This window comes from Callospermophilus lateralis, chromosome 11 (genome assembly GCF_048772815.1).
Source record: "Callospermophilus lateralis isolate mCalLat2 chromosome 11, mCalLat2.hap1, whole genome shotgun sequence".
NCBI classification, from domain to species: Eukaryota; Metazoa; Chordata; class Mammalia; order Rodentia; family Sciuridae; genus Callospermophilus; species Callospermophilus lateralis.
In genome coordinates this window covers 32,579,040-32,602,773 of record NC_135315.1, presented here as the reverse complement: position 1 = coordinate 32,602,773, position 23,734 = coordinate 32,579,040, and the positions used below count along the sequence as shown (strand labels likewise).

At 38.1% G+C, this 23,734-nt stretch overlaps 1 protein-coding gene across 1 annotated transcript in view; it reads left to right on the top strand.

Moving 5' to 3' along the window:
* Tex14 (testis expressed 14, intercellular bridge forming factor) overlaps positions 1 to 23,734 on the top strand; it is a 76,104-nt gene that overhangs the window by 46,447 nt on the left and 5,923 nt on the right. Inside the window, exons 18-29 of the mRNA XM_076870244.1 lie at positions 159 to 440; positions 1,979 to 2,079; positions 3,200 to 3,319; positions 4,838 to 4,904; positions 7,691 to 7,772; positions 10,336 to 10,398; positions 11,622 to 11,749; positions 12,537 to 12,742; positions 15,082 to 15,178; positions 17,015 to 17,089; positions 21,038 to 21,115; positions 22,068 to 22,167. Of these exons, the coding sequence (XP_076726359.1) occupies positions 159 to 440; positions 1,979 to 2,079; positions 3,200 to 3,319; positions 4,838 to 4,904; positions 7,691 to 7,772; positions 10,336 to 10,398; positions 11,622 to 11,749; positions 12,537 to 12,742; positions 15,082 to 15,178; positions 17,015 to 17,089; positions 21,038 to 21,115; positions 22,068 to 22,167 (1,399 nt within the window). The remainder of the gene's footprint in view (positions 1 to 158; positions 441 to 1,978; positions 2,080 to 3,199; positions 3,320 to 4,837; positions 4,905 to 7,690; positions 7,773 to 10,335; positions 10,399 to 11,621; positions 11,750 to 12,536; positions 12,743 to 15,081; positions 15,179 to 17,014; positions 17,090 to 21,037; positions 21,116 to 22,067; positions 22,168 to 23,734) is intronic.

The following is a 23,734-nucleotide window of genomic DNA, read 5'->3' as shown; positions in this document are numbered from 1 at the left end:
GTTTTTCCTTTAAGCCAAACAGGGCAAGAGAAGATAATAACTGTAGAAAGGCAATCATTATTACAATATGACTATAGTAGTATTATACATTAAAGGTGAAGGCTTTTATTTACAATGTTCATAGTGATGTTTTAAATACTGCTTTCTTTTGTGCCCAGTGGAAGTGAAAGAAATGGCAGAGAAAGCAGCTACTGGGCAGCTCACAGTACCTCCTTGGCATCCTCAAAGTAGTTTGACTTTAAACAGTGAAGCTGAAAATCAGCCTGCTCCTTTGATGCAGCCCCTTGTTAAGGGCCCTCAAAACATGGACTGGAAGCAAGTTGTAGTATATCACAGGGAAAATGATGAGACAGGAGGAAATGTCAAATTTGGAAAAATGGACAGTAGTGGCTGTGACAGTGACAAGCACAGCAAACAGCCTGAGCCTCAAAGATTCACCAGTAAGTTTGGTTGGGGGGAATTGTGTTAGGTGAACTTTATCAAGTTATTTGCTCTCAGAAATAAGTAAACCTGGCATATTTCCTTTGATTCATACTCTTTCCTTTCTTACCTTTCTGGGAAACTTGAATTCCAAAGAAAAGCAGCAGACCCTTTATACCACACTGTGCTTCACACAAAGCTATCCAGAGATTCATAAGTTATTTTTTTGTTGTTGTTGTTGTTTTTTTGTTTGTTTTTTTTTTGTACCAGGGATCTCCAGACCTTTTTATTTTTGAGACAAGGTTTCACTAAGTTGCTTAGGGCCTCACTAAGTTGCTGTGGTTGGCCTTTAACTGCCTCAGCCTTCTAAACCTCTGGGATTAGAGGCGTGAGCCGCTGAGCCTGGTTCTTAAGTTTTTCTATTACTGAAACAAGATTCCTTTGTCCAAAGGAAGTAAAATAATCTTCATTTACTGACTCTGGTCCTGGAGGTAATCTAGCAAGTAACTGAACCTTCCTTACCTGAGGGAGGAGGTGGACCACGGCTTCCTACTGCTCATTTCTTTGCTTTTTTGGGGGGAGGGTACCGGGGATTGAACCCAGAGGTGCTACACTGAGCTACATTTTCAGCTCTTTTTATTTTTATTTTTTTTATCTTGAGATGGTCTTGCTGAGTTACGTAGGGCCTTGCTAAATTGCTGAGACTGGCTTTGAACCTTCTATTTCCTGCCTCAACTTCCCAAATTGCCAGGATTACAGGTGTGTGCTATTATGCCCAGCCTTTGTCTTTTATTCTAAGCTAGAAATAAATCCAGAGGAACCTAGCAATAATCGACATTTACTATCATTAGTTAATAGATTTACAGGTTAAAAATGATAACTGTATTTCCACCTGGTAATCTGCTTACAATCAGGACGTGGGATATTATTTCACAGTTGTGAGTTAAAAACACCTGAAATTACCATTGCTGGACACAGTGGCACATACCTGTAATTCCAGCAGTTCAGGAGATTGAGGCATGAGGATTGCAAGTTTGAGACCAGCCTCAGCAATGTAGCGAGGCCCTAAAGCAACTTAGGGAGATCTTATCTGAAAATTTTAAAAGAGTCAGGGACTAGCTCAGTAATAAAGTGCCCTTGGGCTCAATCCCCAGTACTGATAGATATAGATAGATAGATAGATAGATAGATAGATAGGGCTTGATTTTTTTTGTGTGTGTGTGTGTGTGTGTATCTTTTTTCTTTTTTTTTCCCACAGTGCTGGAGGTTGAACCCAGGACCTCATATTGCTAGGCAAGCACTGTACACTGAGCCACATCCTTAGTCCCAAGTATCACTCTTGAATGGTTGGGCAAAAGGTTGGATAATCCAGGGCTGCATTTTTTTGGGCCAGGTTAAACTAACAGTGTCTGCTCTCTACAACGAAGCTAACATATGGGATGTGGACACCCTTGGCAGAATACTTGTGTGTCTCTTCTTTCACACTATCTTTTATCCCTTTAATGTTATCTGAATATCACTACATGACCATGACCTTGATTGTGAATATAATCATTAGGTATCAGGCACCTGTCCTCCAGAAAAAATGAGCAGCCAGAGCATAGTGAATCCTTTCAAGCAAGTTCTGATGCATCTGTGGCAGTTGAGAAATCCTACAGTGTAAGTAATATGGTCTGGAGAACCAAGTTGAGCCCAAGGACCTAATATAGAAGAGCAAAGTTGTCATTACATGTTATGACACCAAAATAATATCTATAGAAGTTAGAGATAGAGGGGCTGGGGATATAACTCAATTGGTAGAATGCTTGCCTCACATGCACAAGGCCCTGAGTTCAATCCCCAGTACCACAAAAAAAAAAAATTACAGGGCCATGACTATTTATAGAATATAGACAGCAATTGATAATGACACATATAAAAATACACTAGTGATAAAATGTAAAATCTTTTGAAGAATCCAGTACAGCATTGTATTTAATCATATTGTACAGAGCACTCAGGATAATTTGTTCTTTCTCTCATGCGAGGACTGGAGCCGAACAAGCAGGTCAAGGAAGGAGCCTCCCTGTAGCATGGGAGAGACTAGGCTTATCTGAGAAATTTCAATGTGACAACTATTAAGTGTACTAGGAGGGAAAGGGTGCAGCAAAAGCAGTGTCCAAGGAAATAAGTCACAAAATGTCTACAAAGAGATGTCTGAAGGTAGGGAAAAGAAAGTTGTCTGATGCTGTGGTAGTCAGGGCTTCAATGTAGCAAAATAAGCAGAAAAAGGAAGGGTAGAATGGATATGCTCTGTACTTTTTAATATTTGGATTTTATTTTTTATTTTTGAGATTGCATTGTTGTTCCAAAAGTCATGCTCATTCTCTTGCCTCTAAACTGTAATACCTGAAGGACTTCCAAGTACTAAGGAGCCTCAGTCTCCTCATGTGTACCATGATGCCAACATGCAGACCATTTCTGTGCCTTTGAGGGATCAGGGTGTTTAAATTTGATCTTCAGCTTGAGTTGTCAAAGAGTTTTGAGCAGCGTTTCCCTAATCTGCACCCATTCTGCATATTAGATACTGAGACTCAGGAATACTGTTCTTCCATACTTACTCCCAGCAGTTCATAACCACCTTTTCCCACCACAAAGGCAGACAGAGTACTCAAGTTAAGTGCATGAGCTGACTGCTGGGTAGTTTTAGATGACCTTTTTTTTAACACTGTCTTTTGCTGTAAAGACATTTGCTTATAATAAATAGCGACTTAAAAGTAATTTCCTGTATTATTAATAGGACCAATCTGTGCAATCAACTTGTTCACCAGAATCTTCTGAGGACATAACAGATGAATTTTTAACTCCAGAATATGAGTATTTTTACTCCTCTACTGTTCAAGAAAACTTAGCTCTAGAGGTAAAAATCACATTCAGGGTAAAGTATGTTTTCAAGTTTTTCTTTTGCTTTGTTCCTTTTAAATCATTTTTATTGGGTTGGGGTTGTGGCTCAGTGGTAGAGTGCTTGCCTAGCACGTGTAGGCCCTGGGTTCGATTCTCAGCACTGCATATAAATAAATAAGGACTATTGACAACTAAAAAATCTTTTTTTAAAAAATAGATCATTTTAATTAAGAAAACTAGTTTACACATAGATGTATCCAATGCCCACTTACTAGTGTTTGCATACATGATTTTAAAATTTTGAAAAATAAGAGTTTTTAAAATGAAAGGTCATATGCAATTTCTCCCCCAAATTAAGGTATCTGCATCTGTACAGCACTTTGTACTTTTTTCTAAATACTTTCTTTCATTCATGGTGTCTGATTCATGTGTTTTTTCTGTGGGGAAAAGAACAAGGTTGTCATTCTTCTCTACGAAGAACTGGTGGCTTGCAGATATAGGTAATTAAACCCAGTTTGCCAAGCTTTAGTGGCAGGAGAACCAGGACAGAAGAAAGCATTCAGCAAAAAACATGAGACTGTTCAGTACTCAGGTTTTCTTGGGAGTCTGCTAGCTTTTGCATGAACCTGCTTGTACAGAGTATTTTCACTTGTAAAATGAAATTAATTGGATTCTTTTATTACTTATATGATTTCTTCCCCATCTCTCCCTAATCTCTGCCACTGTTTTGGAAAATCTTTTTATCAATATGAAAGGTGGGGTGGAGGAAAGGAAAGTCACAGCATTTGACTGACAAGAAGAATTCAGAATGCATCAAAAGTATAATTATTACATGGGCTGGGGTTGTAGCTCAGTGGTAGAGTGCTTGCTTAGCATGTGTGAGGCACTGGGTTCGATTCTTAGCATAACATAAATAAATAAACTAAAGGTCCATTGACAACAACAACAACAACACTTTAAAAAGTATAATTATCACTTGTTTCCACTTCTGAAAACCCAGAACAGTTTTCCCTTATTAACAATCCTTTAAGTATTCTTTACTTAACTGTGCATAGACTGAGATGTTAATAAATCTTTAGTAAAAATATTTTTAAAACATACACACTCATGTAGGATACACATAGCACACATGCATGTCCTCTCTTCTAATTTGTTGGGAGATTGGGATGAGCAGGAGAGAGTGATATAAATAAAGTCACAAAATTCCTCTTCACGATAGGAGATGGAGGGATGGCTTGTTGCTGAGAGAAATACCATAAATAAATAATGTCTGTGAAGCAGGTTTCTTTTCCTACAAAAGATGTAGGGACTTTAGGATCAAGAGGGCTATGGTAAAGCACTTGCTTACCATGTGTAAGGGCTTGAGTGCCACAAAAGAAAAAGAAATCAAAGTCAGAAAGAACAGTATGCCCTGCCCAATGGAACTCTTACCCAGCTTCAATAATTTTCAATAATTTTTCAGTTCCTTCTGGATTTTTTTATATTTATGTCTCAATTGAATCTTCTTTCTTTACTCTTCTTTTATTCTTTGTAGACCTCAAGTCCCATAGAAAAGGACTTTGAAGAAATACAAGGTGCCTTTGCCCAACCTCCAGTCTGTGGTAAGCCCTAGGGCAGATTCATTTGATAGCCATTCACCTTTGCTTTCTTTTGGATCATGGATATGTAGAGCTGGAAGTGACCTTAGAGATAACTTCATCAAGACCATTTTGCAGATGAAGAAAACAAGGCACAGTGATCTCCCCTTATTAGATTGACTCCTCTGCTCCTCACCAGCCTAATGATATATATGCTGTTATTTATACTTCCCCTTGTATTTTATAAATACACTGTAGTATTTGCTGCTCCTTGCCCCATTACCACCACACACACTCTTTTTCACTAGATTTTAGGATCCTTGGTGATACACAGAAAGTACTGTTATTTTTGCTGAGCAACCTGAAGGATTTGCTCAAGCCACAGAGCTAGTTATTGATACAAAAAAAAACCGGGAATTTTGGTTTTCATGTTTTTCTCTAGAAGGCAGTTTTATCTTCATTTCTCTTTGCTTGCTTAATATCTTAGCATAAAGTTAATAACAGCCAGCTGGGCACAGTATAATCCCAGTGACTTGGAAGGCTGAGCAGGAGGATCACAAGTTCAAGGCCAGATTCAGCAATTTGGTGAGATCTTGTCTTAAAATAAAAAGGACTGGGAAGGTATCTCAGGGTAGAGCACCCCTGGGTTCAGTCTCCAGTACCTCTGCCCCCATCCCCCTCCCAAATTAATAACAGCCAATAATGCAGATTCAACTCAACATCACCCCTTGGGAGGCTTTGAGTTCTCTGCAGCCAGGAGAGTGGCACAAGACAAGGTAGAAGTGAACTATTGGTACTGTTACAGACATTTAAAAATTTTAAGGTATGCAAGAATTTTTGTTTTATTTCTTCCTTTTTTGTTTTTGCAGTTCAGGGGATCAAACCTAGGGCCTCACCCATGCTAGTCAACCCTACCATTGAGCTACATCCCCAGCCCTTTTAAAATTTTGAGACATGGTCTTGCTAATAAGTTACTGAGGCTGGCCTACCTCAGCTTCCTGAGTAGTTGAAATTATCGGTGTGTGCCACCATGCCAGGCTAAACATGTATTTTTAAACCAGAGTTATCCACCCAATGGGCTATGTAGCTCTCCACAGTGGCATCTCAACCTTTTGAACCTGGACAGATGGGGTACCTCACACTTACTGCACATTTTATTTAAACAGTTACATTCTCAGGATATGAATAAGAAAACCTCAGGGATTGAGTCATTCACCTTTTCCTGCTGAAGCTTTACCCATGATCACTTTCTGTGGGCCTACTCTGAACATGGCCACTTGTATTTGGAGGAGAGTTGAGTAGCTTGGAGAAATAGAAAGGCAGACAGGTCAGAAAACCAGAACCAATTTCATACAAACATCTGAAGTACATGTATTTTACTGGATATGTATTTTACTCCCTTCTTTTAGGCTTTTTGTACCCCCACCCTTAGGGCTCTGATATATTATCCCCTTCTTCACCAGGGAACAGGATGAGTACAGTGGGATGCATGTTAGATTATCACTTTTTTTTTTTTTTTTTTTTTTGTACAATACTAGGGATTGAGCCCAGGGCCTTCCACATGGTAGGCAAGCATTGTACCACATAGGCACATCCCCAGCTTCACATGATAGGTTCTAAACTATTGTTCTGCCATCAATTTTTTTCTGCGTGACCTTGAACAAGCCACTTCATCCCAGGGGCCCACTCTCCCCTAGTATAAAGGAGAGGGGGTCAGACTTTTAAAAAATCTCTTAAGTTTTCTTCAGTTCTAGTTGTGCTTATTAGGAAATATTTTTTAAAAGTTTATGCTATCTACGTGTTTATCATTTTAAGAGAGTCACAGGAAGCTGGACACCGTGGTACATGCCTATAGTCCCAGCAACTTGAAGACTGAGGTAGGAGAATTGCAAGTTTGCAATTTAGCAAGACTCTGTCTCAAAAAATAAAAAGGACTAGGCATGCAGCTCAGAGGTAAAGCTCCCCTGGATTCCATCCCAAGTACAAAAGGTGGTTGGGGGAATGTTGAAGGAAGAAGAACCCCAATGTTTCTCTACTGGTGTTTTAGAGCTTCTTGGTATCTGTCTGCTAAAAGCGGGATTATACTGGTATGCATTCCTAGTGCCTACCAGATCACCTGCCCCTAAGGAGTAGGAATAGGTATGGGGAGTTTGAAGCATTTGGAATCAGGGCAGGCTGCTCTGTATGCCCCCATTTCATAAACTAGAATAGTTAATACTGGTAAGGAAAATGGATACTACTTCTATTTGCCTAGATATCTGGAAAGTATTTTCCTGAGAATTGGGGAGGAATAACTTCAGACACTTGATGCTAAGGAAAACCAGCAGTCAAACTAGCTCCTCATATTCAAGACACCACTCTCTGCCCCCTCACTTTAGGAGGGTATTTGATGGCTAAGAGGCACAGTTAACTCTCTGGAAATGCCCAACTAATATTTTCTGTTTGGTAACTTTAGTGAACAAACCATTCTTGGTTTCAACGCCCCCTGGTGTCCATTGACTGGAACTGGGTCAGTTAGCATTCTTGAAAAGACAAACAACATTTGTCTCTAGAAATAACTGTGTGGTTATAACTGAAATGCCAGTAAATAGCTTAATTGTATTCTGAGTGTCAGAATATAGTTCTCCCCTCTGATCAAGGAAAATAAACTTTCAGAGCAAAAAACCTTCTATACAACATTCAATTCAAACCCAAATAGGGAAGTACTTTTCTATGCAGATTATTTTTCATTCTAGACTAGATCAAGGAAAATTCTAGAAAATGAATATAATAATCTGTATTAGTAAAAATACATTTCTTTATTCTTTAAGGTAAGGAAATATTCCAAATGAGAAAAATCCTTGGAAGGAATGCTGAGATTTTGACCAGGCCTCAGTTCCAACCTATACAAAGGTATGGGCTGTTGTATCTTATACAAACATATGGGCATTGTGTCTTATTCAGTTTCATACTCAGAAGCAATGTTAATGTTGAGAAAGCCACATACTTATGCATTCATTACTTGTTTTCAAATGTGTTTTCCCCTATCTTACAAATATTAGTTTTGAACAGCTTAACTTTTTTAGGACTTGTTAAACAGAATTTAAGGAGTAGAAATCATTATCTGTATGCAGATCCTGACTCTGACATTCTATTCATGTGACCTTGGTAACATGTCCCTTCCCTCTTCTGTATCCTCATCTGTAAATAGGGATAAGAATGTTGACAGCTGGGGTTGTAGTTCAGTGATAGAGTGCTTGCCTAACACGTATGAGGTACTGGGTTTGATCCTCAGCACCATATAAAAATAAATAAATGAAGGTATTGTGTCCATCTACAAAAAAATAAAATAAAGGATGTTGAAATTGGAATTAAAAGTAATTCTGTAACTTCTGAGCATCTGTCCTAGAGAAATGAAGACTTAGTGTTTACATAAAAACAATGTACCCAGGACTGAGGTTGTGGCTCAGCAGGAGAGCACTGGCCTAGCACGTGCAAGGCTCTGGTTTCGATCCTTGGCACACATAAAAATAAATAAATAAAATAAAGGTATATGTCCAACTACAACTTAAAAATAAATATATAAAAAATGTACACAAATATTTATTAGAAAATACATTTGTAAAAACTCCAAATCAGAAACCCACATGTCATCATCATATGTATGATGAACCAGACTATGGAACATTTATACCAAAGGGTACTACTCAGAATTAAAGAGGAATGAGCTATGGATACATGCAACACATGTATAAATCTGTAGAGAATTATGCTTACAGGAAGAAGATATCCCCAAAAGTTATTTACTGTTTGATTCCATTTATATAAAATTCTTGAAAATGTTATAATTATTAAAAATAGTAGTATTACAGGTATGCCTGTAATCCCAGCAGCTTAGGAGGCTGAAGCAGGAGGATTGTGAGTTCAAAGCCAGCTAAGCAACTCTGTAGGACCCTGACTCTAAATAAAATACAAAATAGGGCCGTGGATGTGACTTAATGGTTGAATGCTTCTGAGTTCAATCTCTGTACCACCCCCCTCCCCACCGCCTCCGCCAAAAAAAAAAAAGATGTGGTGAGGGTGGGACAAAATTCAGAAAGTTTAAATATTTCTAAGTTCACATTTCTAATCATTCAGGATTGAGCAGATTATACTATATAAGACCCCTAAATTTTAGTGGTTTAAAACAACTGAAGTTTCTTTCTTTTGGGGGGAAGGGTACTAGATATTGAACCCAGTGGCACTTAATCCCTAAGCCACATCCCCAGGCCCCCTTTTTTTAAAAATATTTTTTTAGTCATTGATGGACCTTTATTTAATTTATTTATTTGTATGTGGTGCTGAGAATTGAACCCAGGGCCTCACATGTGCCGGGGAAGCATTCTCAAACTGAGCCACAGCCCCCCATCCCTTTTTATTTTCTGTTTTGAGACAGGGTCTTATCTAGTGGCTTAGGGCCTCACTAAATTGTTGAGACTATCTTTGAATTTTATCTTCCTGCCTCAGCCTCCTAGCTGGCATTAAAGGTGTACACTACCAAGCCTGAAAAAAGTTTATTTCTTGTTCATGCTTCATATTCATGGCTCATAGGTTGTCCAGGGATGTTCTGAACTATATAACCTTTTATTAGGGATGTGGACTGGGGGAGGCGCCATCTTTGTGCATCCTTGATCACCAAGACAGGAAAAATGGAACCTAGTGAATTGTGCACAGACTCTTCAAGTCTCTGTCCAGAAGTAACTCATTACTTTCACTCATATTTCATTGGTTAAAACAAGTCTTATAATCATTTATGTAAATTAAGATTCCCCAAAATGTGCTGTTTCATTGTGTGCCTAGAAGGAGATACATTTTGGTGAACAGAATTAATAAAGTTAAAAGTCAACCTAAAATCCACATTCTTTCCTTTATACCATTGGTCTTACAGGATTGTTGCAAAAATTAAAAATGTGAAAACATGGAAGAATTTAGCATGGGATCTGCTTATAGTTAGTGTTCAATGAGTATAGAAATTGAATCTTAAATATTAGTTGAAATAGAAGTGGGCCAAGTTCATCTTCAATATTTTCTTGCCATTTTTTGGCACAAGCCTCTCTTGACCTTTCTTGGTATTCTATAGCAGGAAGCTGTCTCATAGTTGCTAAATCTTCTTGGTTGTGCCCCTTGCTCCAACATTTACCTCCCTACAAAGTTCCTGTGCTCCATTGATTTTCTTAGGAATTTCCTCATTGTCATATTGAGTTATTGGTTGATTTCAGGACTGGGCTGACCCTTATAGAGTAGGCAATCTCTGAAGAAGAACTGAGGCCCAGACATGTCAGAGAACTTGTAGCTAGTTAGAAGTAGAGCCAGAACCCACACTTTTCACTTCTAGCTTTGTGCCCTTTCTACTGTTTCTTACTGGGTCAATAAACTGGTCTCTTGTATTAACTTAGTGCATTTGGTTGACATTGATTTTCTTCTGTATCCCTCACAGTACTGAAGGTAAACAAGAAGAGACATTAAAGGAATCACCAAAGGAACTGAAAGAGAAAGACATGTATGGCCACCAAAGAGTAGCCTAAGAATGCTTGTGTAAAGTATTGGTTTTATGGAAATAATATTTCCTTGTTGTAAGAATCTGCATGTTGGGCTGAGCTTGTAGCTCAGTGGTGGAGCACTTGCCTAGCATGTGTGAGGCACTGGGTTCAATTCTCAGTACCACATATAAATAAATAAAATAAAGGTCCATAGACAACTAAAAAAAAAAGAATATACATCTTTGTGTTTTTATGTGTGGATTTAATGTATGTTCCTCTTTTTTCCTCCTCTCTATCTCCCTAGTGTTTTTTTAAATATGTATTGTTTAGTTGTAAATGGATACAATATCCTTATTTTGTTTGTTTTTATGTGGTGCTGAGGATCAAACCCAGTGCCTCACTGTTACTAAACTGATGATGTGGTTTATAATTAATAGCATCTTATAATCAAGGAAATATAGTGATGGTGATGATGGTAATAAAAGTTTATGTTTGGCATAGATTAAATCTGCCTTCCACATAAATATCCTTTTATCTATTTTTATCTGCCAAGATGTCTTTAAAGTTAGTATTTCTTTTTTAAGGTTTCTCTAATATTCTCTCTCTTCCTCTTCCTCATCTGGCTTCCTTTCTCTCTTCTCCTTCCTACTTCCCCTCACACTTCTCCCTCTTTGCCTTTCCTTTCTCCCTTTCCTTCTCCTCCTCCTTCTCCATTTCCCCCCTCTTCCTTCCCGCCTCCTTCTCCTAATCCTCATCCTTATCTTCTTCCTCTTTCTTTTTTTCTTCTCTTTTTCCTCCTCCTCTTCTCCCTGCATCTTCTCCTCCTTTTCTTTCTTGTTTGACCCAGAGTCTTGTTTTGCTGCCCAGGCTGGTCTTGAACTCCTGGACTCTCAAATACCTGAGACAATAGGCACATGCTACTGTACCTGACTCTGACATTCTGTTTAAGACATTCTTTAATTCTGATCTATTGACAAAGATTTTTGTCAAGAATATACTTTAAAAATTCTTGTTGCTGGGTGTGGTGGTGCATGCCTGTAATCCCAGCAGCTCGGGAGGCTAAAACAGGAGGATCACAAGTTCAAAGTAAAATACAAAATAGGGCTAGGGAAGTGGCTCAGTGGTTGAGTGCCCCTGAGTTCAATCCCTGGTACCCCCCCAAAAAAAATTTTTGTCAAGAATATATTACTTGATTTTTCTAAACATCTTTTCAGAATTATTGTGTGTTCTCTTAATTCTTTAGATCATTGACAGATATTCAAGACCTGTCTAGTATCTCCTATGAACAAGATAGCTCTTTTAAGAAAGCCTCATGCAAGACACCCAAAATAAACCATGCACCTACTAGTGTCAGCACTCCACTTAGCCCAGGTAATCATGAACAGGGAGAAGTGTTTTGGGAAACGAACTCACAACCTCTGCCCATTAGCTCTGGGTAGTCAGGCCAGAGATCAGATCTGATGGCTGTTTTCTCCCAGACCAAAAGTATTTACTTAGGGCCAAAGCTGGAGGGAATAATCCCATGGGAGGCAAGGTAGTGGTGGTAGTGGTGGTGATGATGATTAAGTAGCTGTTTCAGTAGTAGGGACATGCAAATTAGGGTCTATTCTGTACTCTGAGCACTACTGAATTTAGTGTAGAAATTTGATTGTCTATAGAGTTTTCAATTTAAAACAAACAGTGCTTAAATATCTATAGTTCTTGAGTCCTACAACCATATTTAGCCAGCATCAAATATATTTTCTTTTTTTTTTTAAGAGAGAGAGGGAGAGAGAGAGAGAGAATTTTTAAAATTTATTTATTTTTTTTTAGTTATCGGCTGACACAACATCTTTGTTTGTATGTGGTGCTGAGGATCGAACCAGGGCCGCACGCATGCCAGGCGAGCGCACTACCGCTTGAGCCACATCCCCAGCCCCCAAATATATTTTCTTTAGTGTCCATATTTCCAGTATATTTGTGGTCTAATATCCCTTTATTTTATTTTGATAGCCAGGTTTAAATATTCTCATTTTTTATAACTTGAGGAGCTAGGTCTCAGATTAGTGATTATTTCAGTTGTTAGCAACTTTGGGAAATCTGCATAGTTAAAGCATTTTGAGTGTTTCATTTGTAATGTAAATAATTCAGACACTAACCACCTTTTTTTCTCCAATAGGGTCAATTTCTTCATCTGCTAGTCGGTATAAAGACTGCCTAGAAAGTATCACACTTCAGGATCAAACAGGGTCTGCCTCTTGCTGGAATAGCCAAGAATCTATTCGAATTTTTTCTGATAAATTTATAACCATTCGAGAAAAAGCAAAGAGCCTGGATTCTCTCCTTACTTCCTCTGAGACTCCTGCTCCAAAACTGATCAATCTGGTATGTTTATCAATTCTGCTTTATACTCTCACAGGATCATGCACTCACAGGATCAGCCCAAGGGGCTCAGAGATATGAAGGGCCAAGATTTTCCAAATTAATTACACAGCAAGAAATAAGCTGGTTCTTCTCCAGGCTTCCCTGGGGCTCTTTGCCTAAATCTGTATTGTAGGAGGGTTATTTACTTTCTCTTTGATGCATCCATTGGTTACTTCCCTGAGAGTATTGATTGCTTTTCCTCTTCTCTGAACTCCTGAACTGATAATCTGCAGGAAAAACACTTAATTGTATCCTATCCTTTTTTGATCTCGTTTTTCCTCCTCTCTATCTCCCTAGTGTTTTTTTTAAAAATATATATTGTTTAGTTGCAAATGAATACAATATCCTTATTTTGTTTATTTTTATGTGGTGCTGAGGATCAAACCCAGTGCCTCACATGTATGAGGCAAGTGCTCTACCAATGAGCCACAATCCCAGCCCCATGTCTCTCTCATATTTTACGTGTATATTTTTTTTGAGAAAACCACAGATTTCTTACTTCATACTGCTTACTAACACATAGTATCATCTATGGACAGATTGATTATTTGCTTTGGCCCTCAATGAAAAAATTAATTGTCATCTTCTTTGGGCATTAGGCTCACAAAACATTTACTCAGATCTAAGAAAATGAACCAAGTACAGTGGTGCACATCTATAATCCCAGCTACTTGGGAGGCTCAGGCAAGAGAATTGCAAGTTTGAGGCCAGCCTGAGTAAGTTGGTGAGACTCTGTCTCAAAAATAAAAAGGAATAGGCATATAGCTCAATAGTACAGCACTTGCCTATCATGTGTAAGGCCTGTGTTCAATCCTTAGTACAGCTAAATAAATAAATAAAGGAGTTGGGAAATGGTAAGGAATTTACCCTTTTATTCAACAGACTGTTGACTAAATAGATTCTGAGTGCCCAGGTAAGTATTGAGGCAGAAAGGGATGAGAAGTCTTCCAGAGGAGGTCTGTTGAATGAGTTTAACTTACTAGATAAAAAAGTGAATGGGCTGGGGTTGTGGCTCAACAGCAGAGCACTCGCCTAGTGCATGTAAGGCCCTGGTTCAATCCTCAGCACCACATAAAAATAAAATAAAGATGTTGTGTCCACCGAAAACTAAAAAAAAAGAATATTAAAAAACTCTCTCTCTTTAAAAAAAAAAAAAGCTAAGTACCAAAAAAACCACACATAACCCAATCAATAAATGGGCCAAGGACACTTCTCAGAAGAGGATATACAATCAATCATCAAATATATGAAAAAATGTTTATCATCTCTAGCAATTAGAGAAATGCAAATCAAAACTACTCTAAGATATCATCTCACTCCAGTCAGAATGGCAACTATTATAAAGATAAACAATAATAAGTGTTGGCAAGGATGTGGGGGAAAAGGCACACTCATACATTGCTGGTGGAACTGCAAATTGGTGCAGCCAATATGGAAAGCAGTATGGAGATTCCTTGGAAAACTGGGAATGGAACCACCATGTGACCCAGCCTCAGTTATTCCTCTCCTCAGTCTATACCCAAAGGACTTAAAAACAGCATACTATAGGGATACAGCCACATCAATGTTTATAGCAGCACAATTCACAATATCTAAACTGTGGAACCAACCTAGATGCCCTTCAGTAGATGAATGGATTTAAAAAATGTGGCATATATACACAATGGAATATTACTCAGCAATAAAAGAGAATAAAATCATGGCATTTGCAGGTAAATGGATGGAGTTGGAGAAGATAATGCTAAGAGAAGTTAGCCAATCCCCCCAAAAAAACAAATGCCAAATGTTTTCTCTAAGGAGCCTGACTCCTAGAGGGTTAGGGAGAGGGAGCATGGGAGGAATAGAGGAACTCTAGATAGAGCAGAGGTGTGGGAGTGGAAGGGAGGGGGCAAGGGGTTAGCAATGATGGTGCAATGTGATGGATATCATTATCCAAAGTACATGTATGAAGACATGAATTGGTGGGAACATACTTTCTTATACAAACAGAGATATGAAAAATTATGCTCTATATGTGTAATAAGAATTATAATGCATTCTGCTGTCATGTATATAAAAAATAAAATCAATTTTTAAAAAAAATGGAAATAAGGATTGGGGTTGTAGCTTAGTGGTAGAGCATTTGCCTAGCATGTGTGAGGCACTGGGTTTGATCCCCAGCACCACATAAAAATACATAAATAAAATAAAGGTTGATCAACTCCTAAAAAATATTTCTTTAAAAAGTGGAAATGATTGAACTGCATGTACTTTTTTACTCAACACATGTGTCAGTTACTATTTTTACATCTCACTTGTAGAAAAGATTGTCTGCATGTGCTGTAGTTGGTTCCTCTAGTATGGCTACCACATCTGACACATCAACCCAAGCCACCCAGAGAAGGAGCCTGCCTAAAGGTACCTGTGTGTCATATCAAAGTAGAAGTTCATAATAGTTAGCCAATTTAAGGAGCCTTAAATCGAAGCTATATTTGGTTCAAACAAAAATGCTATTTCCTCCGATTGTGAAACAGATTTGTTATAGAAAACTTGGAGAATAAAGCAAAGCTTAAAAAATAAAATAATTATATAACTGTAATTTTTTAATTTCATGTATAATTTTAGTATATATCTTTCTCACAGATTTAGAAATATATTAAAAAATAGCATAGTTGCATATCAGTTCTAGACTGCTTTTTTTCCTTGATGATATGTACTTACCTCCTTCTCTGTGAGTACCACATCCACAAATTTAACCAACAGCAAGTCAAAAATATTTGAAGAAAATTTTTCTGAACTTGTATATGCTCTTTTTCTGTTCTTATTCCCTTAACAATACAGTAAAATGACTATTTACATAGCATTTACAATGTATTTTTATTGTAAGTAATCTAGAGATGATTTAAAGTATATGAGAGGATATACAAAGATTATATGCAAATACTGTACCATTTTATGTAAGAGACTTAAGTGTCCATGAATTTTGATACCCACAGGTAGAAGAGATCCTAGAATCAGTCCCTTATAGATACTGAGGAATAACTGCATTTTGAGTATTTTCCCTTGTCATTAAAAAAAAAAAAAAAAATATATATATATATATATATATATATATATATATATACACACACATACATATATATATATAAAATAACTACATAATAATCCATTCTATTTAAAGTCCATTCTATTTAATAGTCAATGTTATTTAACTCTTTCCTAATGTCAAAGATTTATGTTGCTTTCCAACTTTTTGCTCGTATACATAAATCTTTAACTATACTTCTGATCCTTTTCTCAGGACAGAGTCTTAGAAGACAGTTTTTTAATCAAAAGGGTCTGAAACTGTTAAGGATTTTTTTTTTTTTTGGTGGGTGGTGGGGTATTGGAAGTTGAACCCATGCCTCACATATGCTAGACAAGTGCTCTACAACTGAGTTACATCCCCAGCCCAAAGGATCTGATGTTTTTACAACTCTTGAGGCATATTGCTTTCATTACATTAATTTTAATATCTTAAGTCTTTGGAACAACTCTTGAAATTTTCCCTCCGGGAATGGATTTTGTCTTATATTGAGGGGTTGTTATTATAATTGAGCTCTTGGGGCAAGACCTGAAGTACAGTTGCTTTTATATCCCCTGGCCTGAAAATTTATAGACAAAGGCCTTCTACTTTGTGTTTTGTCCATTTTGGCTGGTCTATAACCTCTATATTCCTTAAGCAATTCTGATCCAGACTGGACTGGGGAAAGCTGCCCAGCCTCTTAGTAAGAACCTACTTCAAATATCCTTAGCAAGGGAAGGGGCACAGGCCAACCAATACTGCTGTAAGTGGGGTAGAATAAGAGAGGTCTCTACTAAGAAAATTGTTTAAGAGAAGGAGGTATCTATAAGGACAGAAGAGAAGGAGGTATCTAATAGGACTGTTATATAAAAGACTTTCTTTCACCCTTTATTTCTTTCTTTTTTTTTTAAAGAGAGAGTGAGAAAGGGGAGAGAGAGCGAGAGAGAGAATTTTTTGATATTTATTTTTTAGTTATCAGCGGACACAACATCTTTGTACGTGGTGCTGAGAATCGAACCCGGGCCGCACGCATGCCAGGCGAGCGCGCTACCACTTGAGCCACATCCCCAGCCCCACCCTTTATTTATTTCATCATTGGAAATCCTCAGTCAAATTCATGAGGGGGCTTAGAAAAGTCCACTTCAGATTCAGGAAGGTGTTAAGTCACTTCTCCCTTTACCTTTTTAAAGAACTAATGGAAGCCATTTCACAGCATCACATTGATGAGCTACCACCACCATCTCAGGAGCTACTTGACGAAATTGGTAAGAGACTGTTAGCCAGCTTTTCATCATTGTGACTAAAGTATATGACACAAACAACTCGGAAGAGAAAAGGTTTATTTTGGCTCATGGTTTCATTTCATGATTGACCAATTACATTACTCTGGGCCTGAGGTGAGACAGAATATCATGGTGAAAAGGTGTGGTAGGGGAAAGCTGCTCAGCTTGTGGCAACCAGGATGCTGAGAGAAAGACAGAAGAAGGGACTAGAGACAAGATAAAGTCCCCAAGGACATGCCCCCAGTGACCTACTAATAATAAGTCAGAACCCTCATGATCCAATCATTTTCCCAAACCTCTCCCTAAACAGTGCTGCACTGGGAATGAAACCTTTAACACAGAAGATTGTGGGGAACATTCCAGACCTAAACCATAACAGGAACATTAATACAAAATACACTTGGTCTTGTCAGCTATTGTCACTGACCGCAGCATGGTTTCCTTATCTCAGATGTGAGCACTAATAGAAAGAGCCTACAAAGTTCTGGTTGAATGATAAAATCAGAAAGGGACAGCTTTCCAATAAAAGAGATCACAACAACTTAGCTGGGATATTGGCCTGAATCTGTTACATTTTGTTTCTTAAAGGTAATGGTGATGATTGTGAGGGGAAATAAAAATATTAAAATGATTTATGATTATAAACTTCTTTTATTAAAGAAACTCTTATCTCCTTTTTAAACCAAACCAGCCATTCCTTGGAGGCCTGAGTAGGAGGCATTCAAAGTATTGAAATTGTGGGTAAATCCCTTTCCTAAGAGTCAGTGTCATAAAATTTAATGAGACTAGAATTTTTCATGTCAGGCAGAGACTGAGTAGTACCAACTCAATTTTATTTGCATTTGGGTTGATGTGAAGAAATGATGCAAGGTTATCGAAAAATTTGCAGGCAGGTAGTCTGCTTCCCCAGCAGCTTGATGGACCATCCCCTTACCCTTAGGGGATGCCTCTCATCAGATTTGTGAGAGTTTAATTGGTTTTTTTTTTTTTGATGGTCCTATTCTTGCTATGGAGCTTGTAGAGAACTTCCTGGACACTAGTTGGTTTTCAGAGTCTCTGAGGTTTTGAGTCTCATAAGAAGTGAGAGCTTATTGGTCTGACTCTAGGACCAGCTGCCTTCTAGTCTCCTTATAACCCTCAGCCCCTGTTCTTTGACATGTTTAAGTGGATCCAGTCAGCTTCTAAAACCTTCCTTGCTTGGTTTCTTTTCCCGTAGTTACAGGCCCTTTCCTTTTTTATTTTATTTTTGCAGTACTGGGGATTAAACCCAGGGCCTTGCACATGGTGGGCAAGTGCTGCACCACTGAGCACACCCCCAACCCTATAGCCTTTTGTTGCCTCACTTAACCTTGCCTTCAGTGCCACAGGGTCATATAGGTCACAGGCTTTTATGGGTCAGGCTCTTAGGCCCATACCCCTACCTCTCTACTTTCTACCTCTTGAGACTCTAGTTAATCTCGGCAAATTCTTCCTCTGTAGTTGCTCTTCTTAAAATAACAGAACTGTTGAGATTGGAGGTTATCCCACATGTGTACTGCTTAAGTAGATTTTTAGTATCATTTGTTCCTTAGCAATGGCGTAATTTTCTAGAAATACAAAGTAGGCTTAAATAGGTACTTGCAAGTTTGACTGTAATCAATACTTGCCCGTGGATCCTGCTGTCCTTCTACTGTAGTTACCACATGTGAACCCTCTCTCACTTTCTCCATCGTAGCAGCTGTGTTCCCAGGTTTCCTCCTGGGTTCTGGTCTCATGGTACATACCCCAGCACAGTCATTTCACTTATGGCAATTATCTGGGGCAGGTTTCTAGGTGATGTCACTTTGAATGGGTCAGTAATTTTCCAGAAATACAAAGAGCAGAGGATCCTTTTTTAATTTTGTCTCTCTCCCCCTCAAGGAATTGTCTCTTTTGTTAGTTGTTTGATCCCCAGAGTCCAGAACAAAGCCTGGTATATAAAAAGAACTCAATAAATGTTTATAAAATAAAAGAATTGAGTTTTCTGTGCAAGTAATAAGAAGCCTTCCATAAACTCAGACTGCAAGCAGTCTTTTGAGATCACCCACACATGAAATCCCTGTCCTTTTTCTCTCTTAGTCCTTCCCCAATACCCAAAATTACTTGTCTGAAGGAGGCCAGACCTCTTTGTACTGGCCCTGTGTTCATCGCTTATAGGACTGCGTAAAGATATCCATATGAAGAAATGACTCTTCTCAGCCTTACTACGTGATTCTAATGCTTCTGTCTAAAGCATTACAGTTTTAGAAAAAAACTTGGAACTTTTTTTTTTTTTAAAGAGAGAAGTGAGAGAGAGAGAGAGACAGAGAATTTTTAATATTTATTTTTTTAGTTTTTGGCAGACACAACATCTTTGTTTGTATGTGGTGCTGAGGCTCGAGGGCCCCACACATGCCAGGCGAGCGCGCTACCGCTTGAGCCACATCCCCAGCCCACCCTTGGAATTTTATCAGAGCCTGAGTCACCAATCCACACTTATTCTTCCTCAAGGAAATTAGATTTTGGGTTTGTGCACTCACCCTCCCCCACACTAGACCCATTAGGCCTTGAAGAAATGGGAGGTACCTACTCAACTGAAGAACTCCCTAATGATAAATCAAGGGGGAAAAGTTCACCCATGGGCTTCTGCCTTCTCCCTCTAGGAGGTCCTGGCTGCCTTATGCAAATAATCAAGTAGAGGGCTTTTGAGTAGTTTGTCCTGATAATGGGTTTACTCACCTGGCTATTGTATATGTATTGTTTCCCCTAAAGAGATTTCTGGGGAATGACCTGCTGTTACTCTTTTGGAGGACCCACATTCAAATCTCTAGATTCCTGACAAGAACCTACAGGGGAAATTTTAAACCCTAAGATATAGGTAATCATTTAAGATCAACAAGGGACTAATCAGGATTAAAATGGATTTTTAATTTCAAACTATATAAAATGATCTTATAGGGCCCCTTGATGCCAAGCTCTGTGAGGTAGGACCTCTTTCCTACCCAGCAGGAAGGGAGCCAACTTGTACCTTCCCAGAACAAGACCAGCAAGCTCAGGGTGGTCTGCCTGTGCTCCCTGCAACTGACTTTTTGCTCTGCACTGGAGAGTACTTTGAGGAGACTGAGCACTTAATAAATGCAGAACAGCCATTGATTTTAGCAGATGCTTGTCTTTAGTAAGTATTTCTTTAGGAAATGGAAATAATGGATATTCTCTGCCTCTTGTCTTTCCATAGGCCAGTAGAGATGAGGAAACATTTGAATTATTCTGATGTTGTAACGAAAATTTTTTTTATAGAGTATAATATAAAGATTGGGAGCATAAACCTTAGAGTTAGAACTGCCTGGATTCAAATCTCAATCCTCCCACTGATTATCTGTGTGATTTTAGGCAAGTTCTTTAACCTTTCTTAGGTTTTAGACAAGTTTCTTAACCCTAATTTCCTCATTCACTAAACACAATTAACAATAATGCAGTCAGTTGCATAGGGTTGTTGTAAAGATTGTGAACATTAGCCTCACATGCACAAGGCCCTGGCTTCAATCCCCAGCACCATACATACACACAAAAAAGATTGTGTGAACATTAATCCTGAGTACATAGGGTGCGGCAAAGCATTACCTATCTTCTGCATCATCATAATCATCTTTTTTTGTCTTACTTGAAAAATTTCCTTCAAATTTGGAATGTCCTAAAGTAGTAGTTCTCCAACTTTATCAGGCATCTTGAAGGTCTTGTTAATACACAGATTGCTGGACCATATTGCCAGAGTTTTAGATTCAGTAGGTCTAGGATAAGGCCCAAGAATTTGCATTTCTATCAAGTTCCTGGGTTAAGTCAGAGCTGCTGGTCTGAGGACCACCATTTGAGAACCACTGCCCTAGAGTCATTCAAAGGAGGAATAAGTTGTCTTTTGCTTTTGTACTGTGACAGAGCACTTGAAGCAGCAGCAGAATTCATCCACAGTGTTGCATGAGAACACAGTACATGATCTGGGCATCATTGCAAATGGTGAGCATATACTCTCAGATTTTTTCATCAGGTTCTAGGTGTAATGTTGCCCTTGGCAACAGAGTAGTACATATGGGGAAGTGTGACCCTGAGGTCAGTCACAACTCCACCTCAATTCTGACTCTACTAGTTTTTGCTTTTGCGGTGTTAGGGACTGAACGTAAAGGTTCTTTACTTCTGAGCCACATCCCCCTATTTATTTATTTATTTTTATCTTTTAAGACAGTTTCTTGCTAAATTAGGGCCTTGCTAATTTGCTGAAGCTGGTCTCCAACTTGTGCTCTTTCTTCCTCTGCCTCCTCAGTAGTTGGAATTATGAATATGTGCTACTGTCCTAAGTCAGTTATATGACCAACTGTTTAATATCTGAGTCTCAGTTGTCTTTATCTGTAAAGTGGGGATAATAATTCCTATATTATGATGTACATAATAGCTCCACAAACAGTACATGGTACATCCATAAAATATTTAGCAAATGTTAGTCCTCTTCCCTTTATGGGACTGGTGGCCAAATGAAATGAGATAGCATGTGTAAAATGCTTATCATACATTAGAGGGTTTCTTCCCCACCCACATTCCTTCCCTGGGGCTCCAACCTAGAAACATTTCTAAGAAGTAAATTTATTCAGTTTGTTCTCAGGGCTCCTTGCCTTATCTTTTGTGTGACCTTTCTTTCCTCTGCTTGTTCTATCCATCTCTGAACCTTGGCACAGGCTAGATTTCCTAAAGCTTCACCTGGCACCAAAGAGCTCCCAAGACCCCAGATGCAACTGTTGTGAATACAGGTGTCCGATAGACTGCCACCTGTCCTCCTGCTCTAATGGGAAGAGAGGAGCTGGTCCATTGCGTACTTAAGGAACCACTGATAGGCCTTAATTTCTATACTCCATTTTAAGGCAGGCTTTCTTAATGTTTTCATTCTAATAAAGCTAATTCTTTGAATTGTTTTTAGATCAAAAGCATTTAGAAGAACAAGAAACTGACCATAATAAAAATGATAACATTTTGCTTTGGACAAGAGAAACTGAGGATCTAGAAGAGGACACAGAGAGGTAATAGAAAAAGCTAGACTTTTGAAAAGGTTTTAAAAATTGCATTGTTTATATTAAGTGTTTTCCCCAATATTGACAAATAGGAGGAAAACAATCTTTCCCCATACTATCCTAATAACTCCCATTCCTAAAAAGTCTTCTGCTTTTTAAAAAATTTAATTGTGATAAAATACAAATAATATATGTTACATGTAAAATACATTAATAAAACTTACATGCAACATACATACACATTATATGTAAAATAAATATAACATAAAATTTGCCATCTTGGGGTAAATTTACCATCTTGGTTGTGACTCAGTGGTAGAGCACTTGCCTAGCATGTGTGAGGTGTAGGGTTAGATCTTCAATACCACATAAAAATAAATAAATAAAAATAAAGTTATTGGGCTGGGGTTGTGGCTAAGCAGTAGAGTGCTTGCCTAACATGTTCGAGGTCTTGGGCTCGATCCTCAGCACCATATAAGAATAAATAAATAAAGGTATTGTGTCCAACTACAGCTAAAAAATATTTTAAAAAATATTTATCATCTTAATAATTTTTATGTGTATAGTTCAGTAATATTAAGTATACAGATTGGAACTGGGGTTGTGGCTCAGTGGTAAAGCACTTGCCTATCACATGTGAGGCACTGGGTTCAATTCTCAATTCCATATAAAAAAATAAATAAAATAAAGATATTATGTCCATATACAACTAAAGATATATTTTTTAAAAAGCATGTATATGGTCCCAATTTATGATGGTTCAACCTATGTTTTTATGAATTTATGATCTTTTCCTGGGATAGCAATATATGGTATGATATTCTGAATTCCAGACAGTAGCAACAAGCCATAGTTCACAGTCATCCTCACAATCATGAGGGTAAATGACTAATACTCTACAGTGCACTGTCTTGCTCAGCTTGCTGTTTGGTTGGTTAGGTGTATTAAATAAGAAACGTATTTACAACTTAACAGTATTTACAATATAAATCAAGGGCATCTGTACTCAAATTGTTATGCAACAATTCTCCACACATTTATCATTTTACAAAACTGAAACTTTTTCTGGCTTGTCAACTCCCATTTGCAAGATGGCAGCTATCCACATACCAGGCACATATAAGTGGGTGAGACAAAGGAATATATTAGTTGATTCTGCCCCATTTTATCTGGAAAGCAAAATTTCCTGAGAAACTCTTCCCAGCCCACATCCACTTTATCTAATAGATCAAACTGACACATGACCCCTATTGGGTACAAGGGAGACCAGAAATTGAATTAACATCCCAACTGCTATAAAAGGCAGCAGCAAATAAGAGTGTTTTGAATAACTTTTGGTTAATGAATCTAGTGTCTGTCATATTCTTCAAGGAATATGTTATTCTTTATAAGAAGGAAAAAGAAGAGACCTGGAAGGGGAAAGGTCTGGGAAGTAGAGGAGGAGACTGGAGCCCTAGGATCTGAGAAGAAAATAGAGAGAGGGTTAGAGACAGAGAAAAGAAAGAAGCAAGAAGGGGAAAATTTTTTTTTCAAGGGATGTTTTAGAAAATTTTTATCTGTGATATAACTGTTCCTT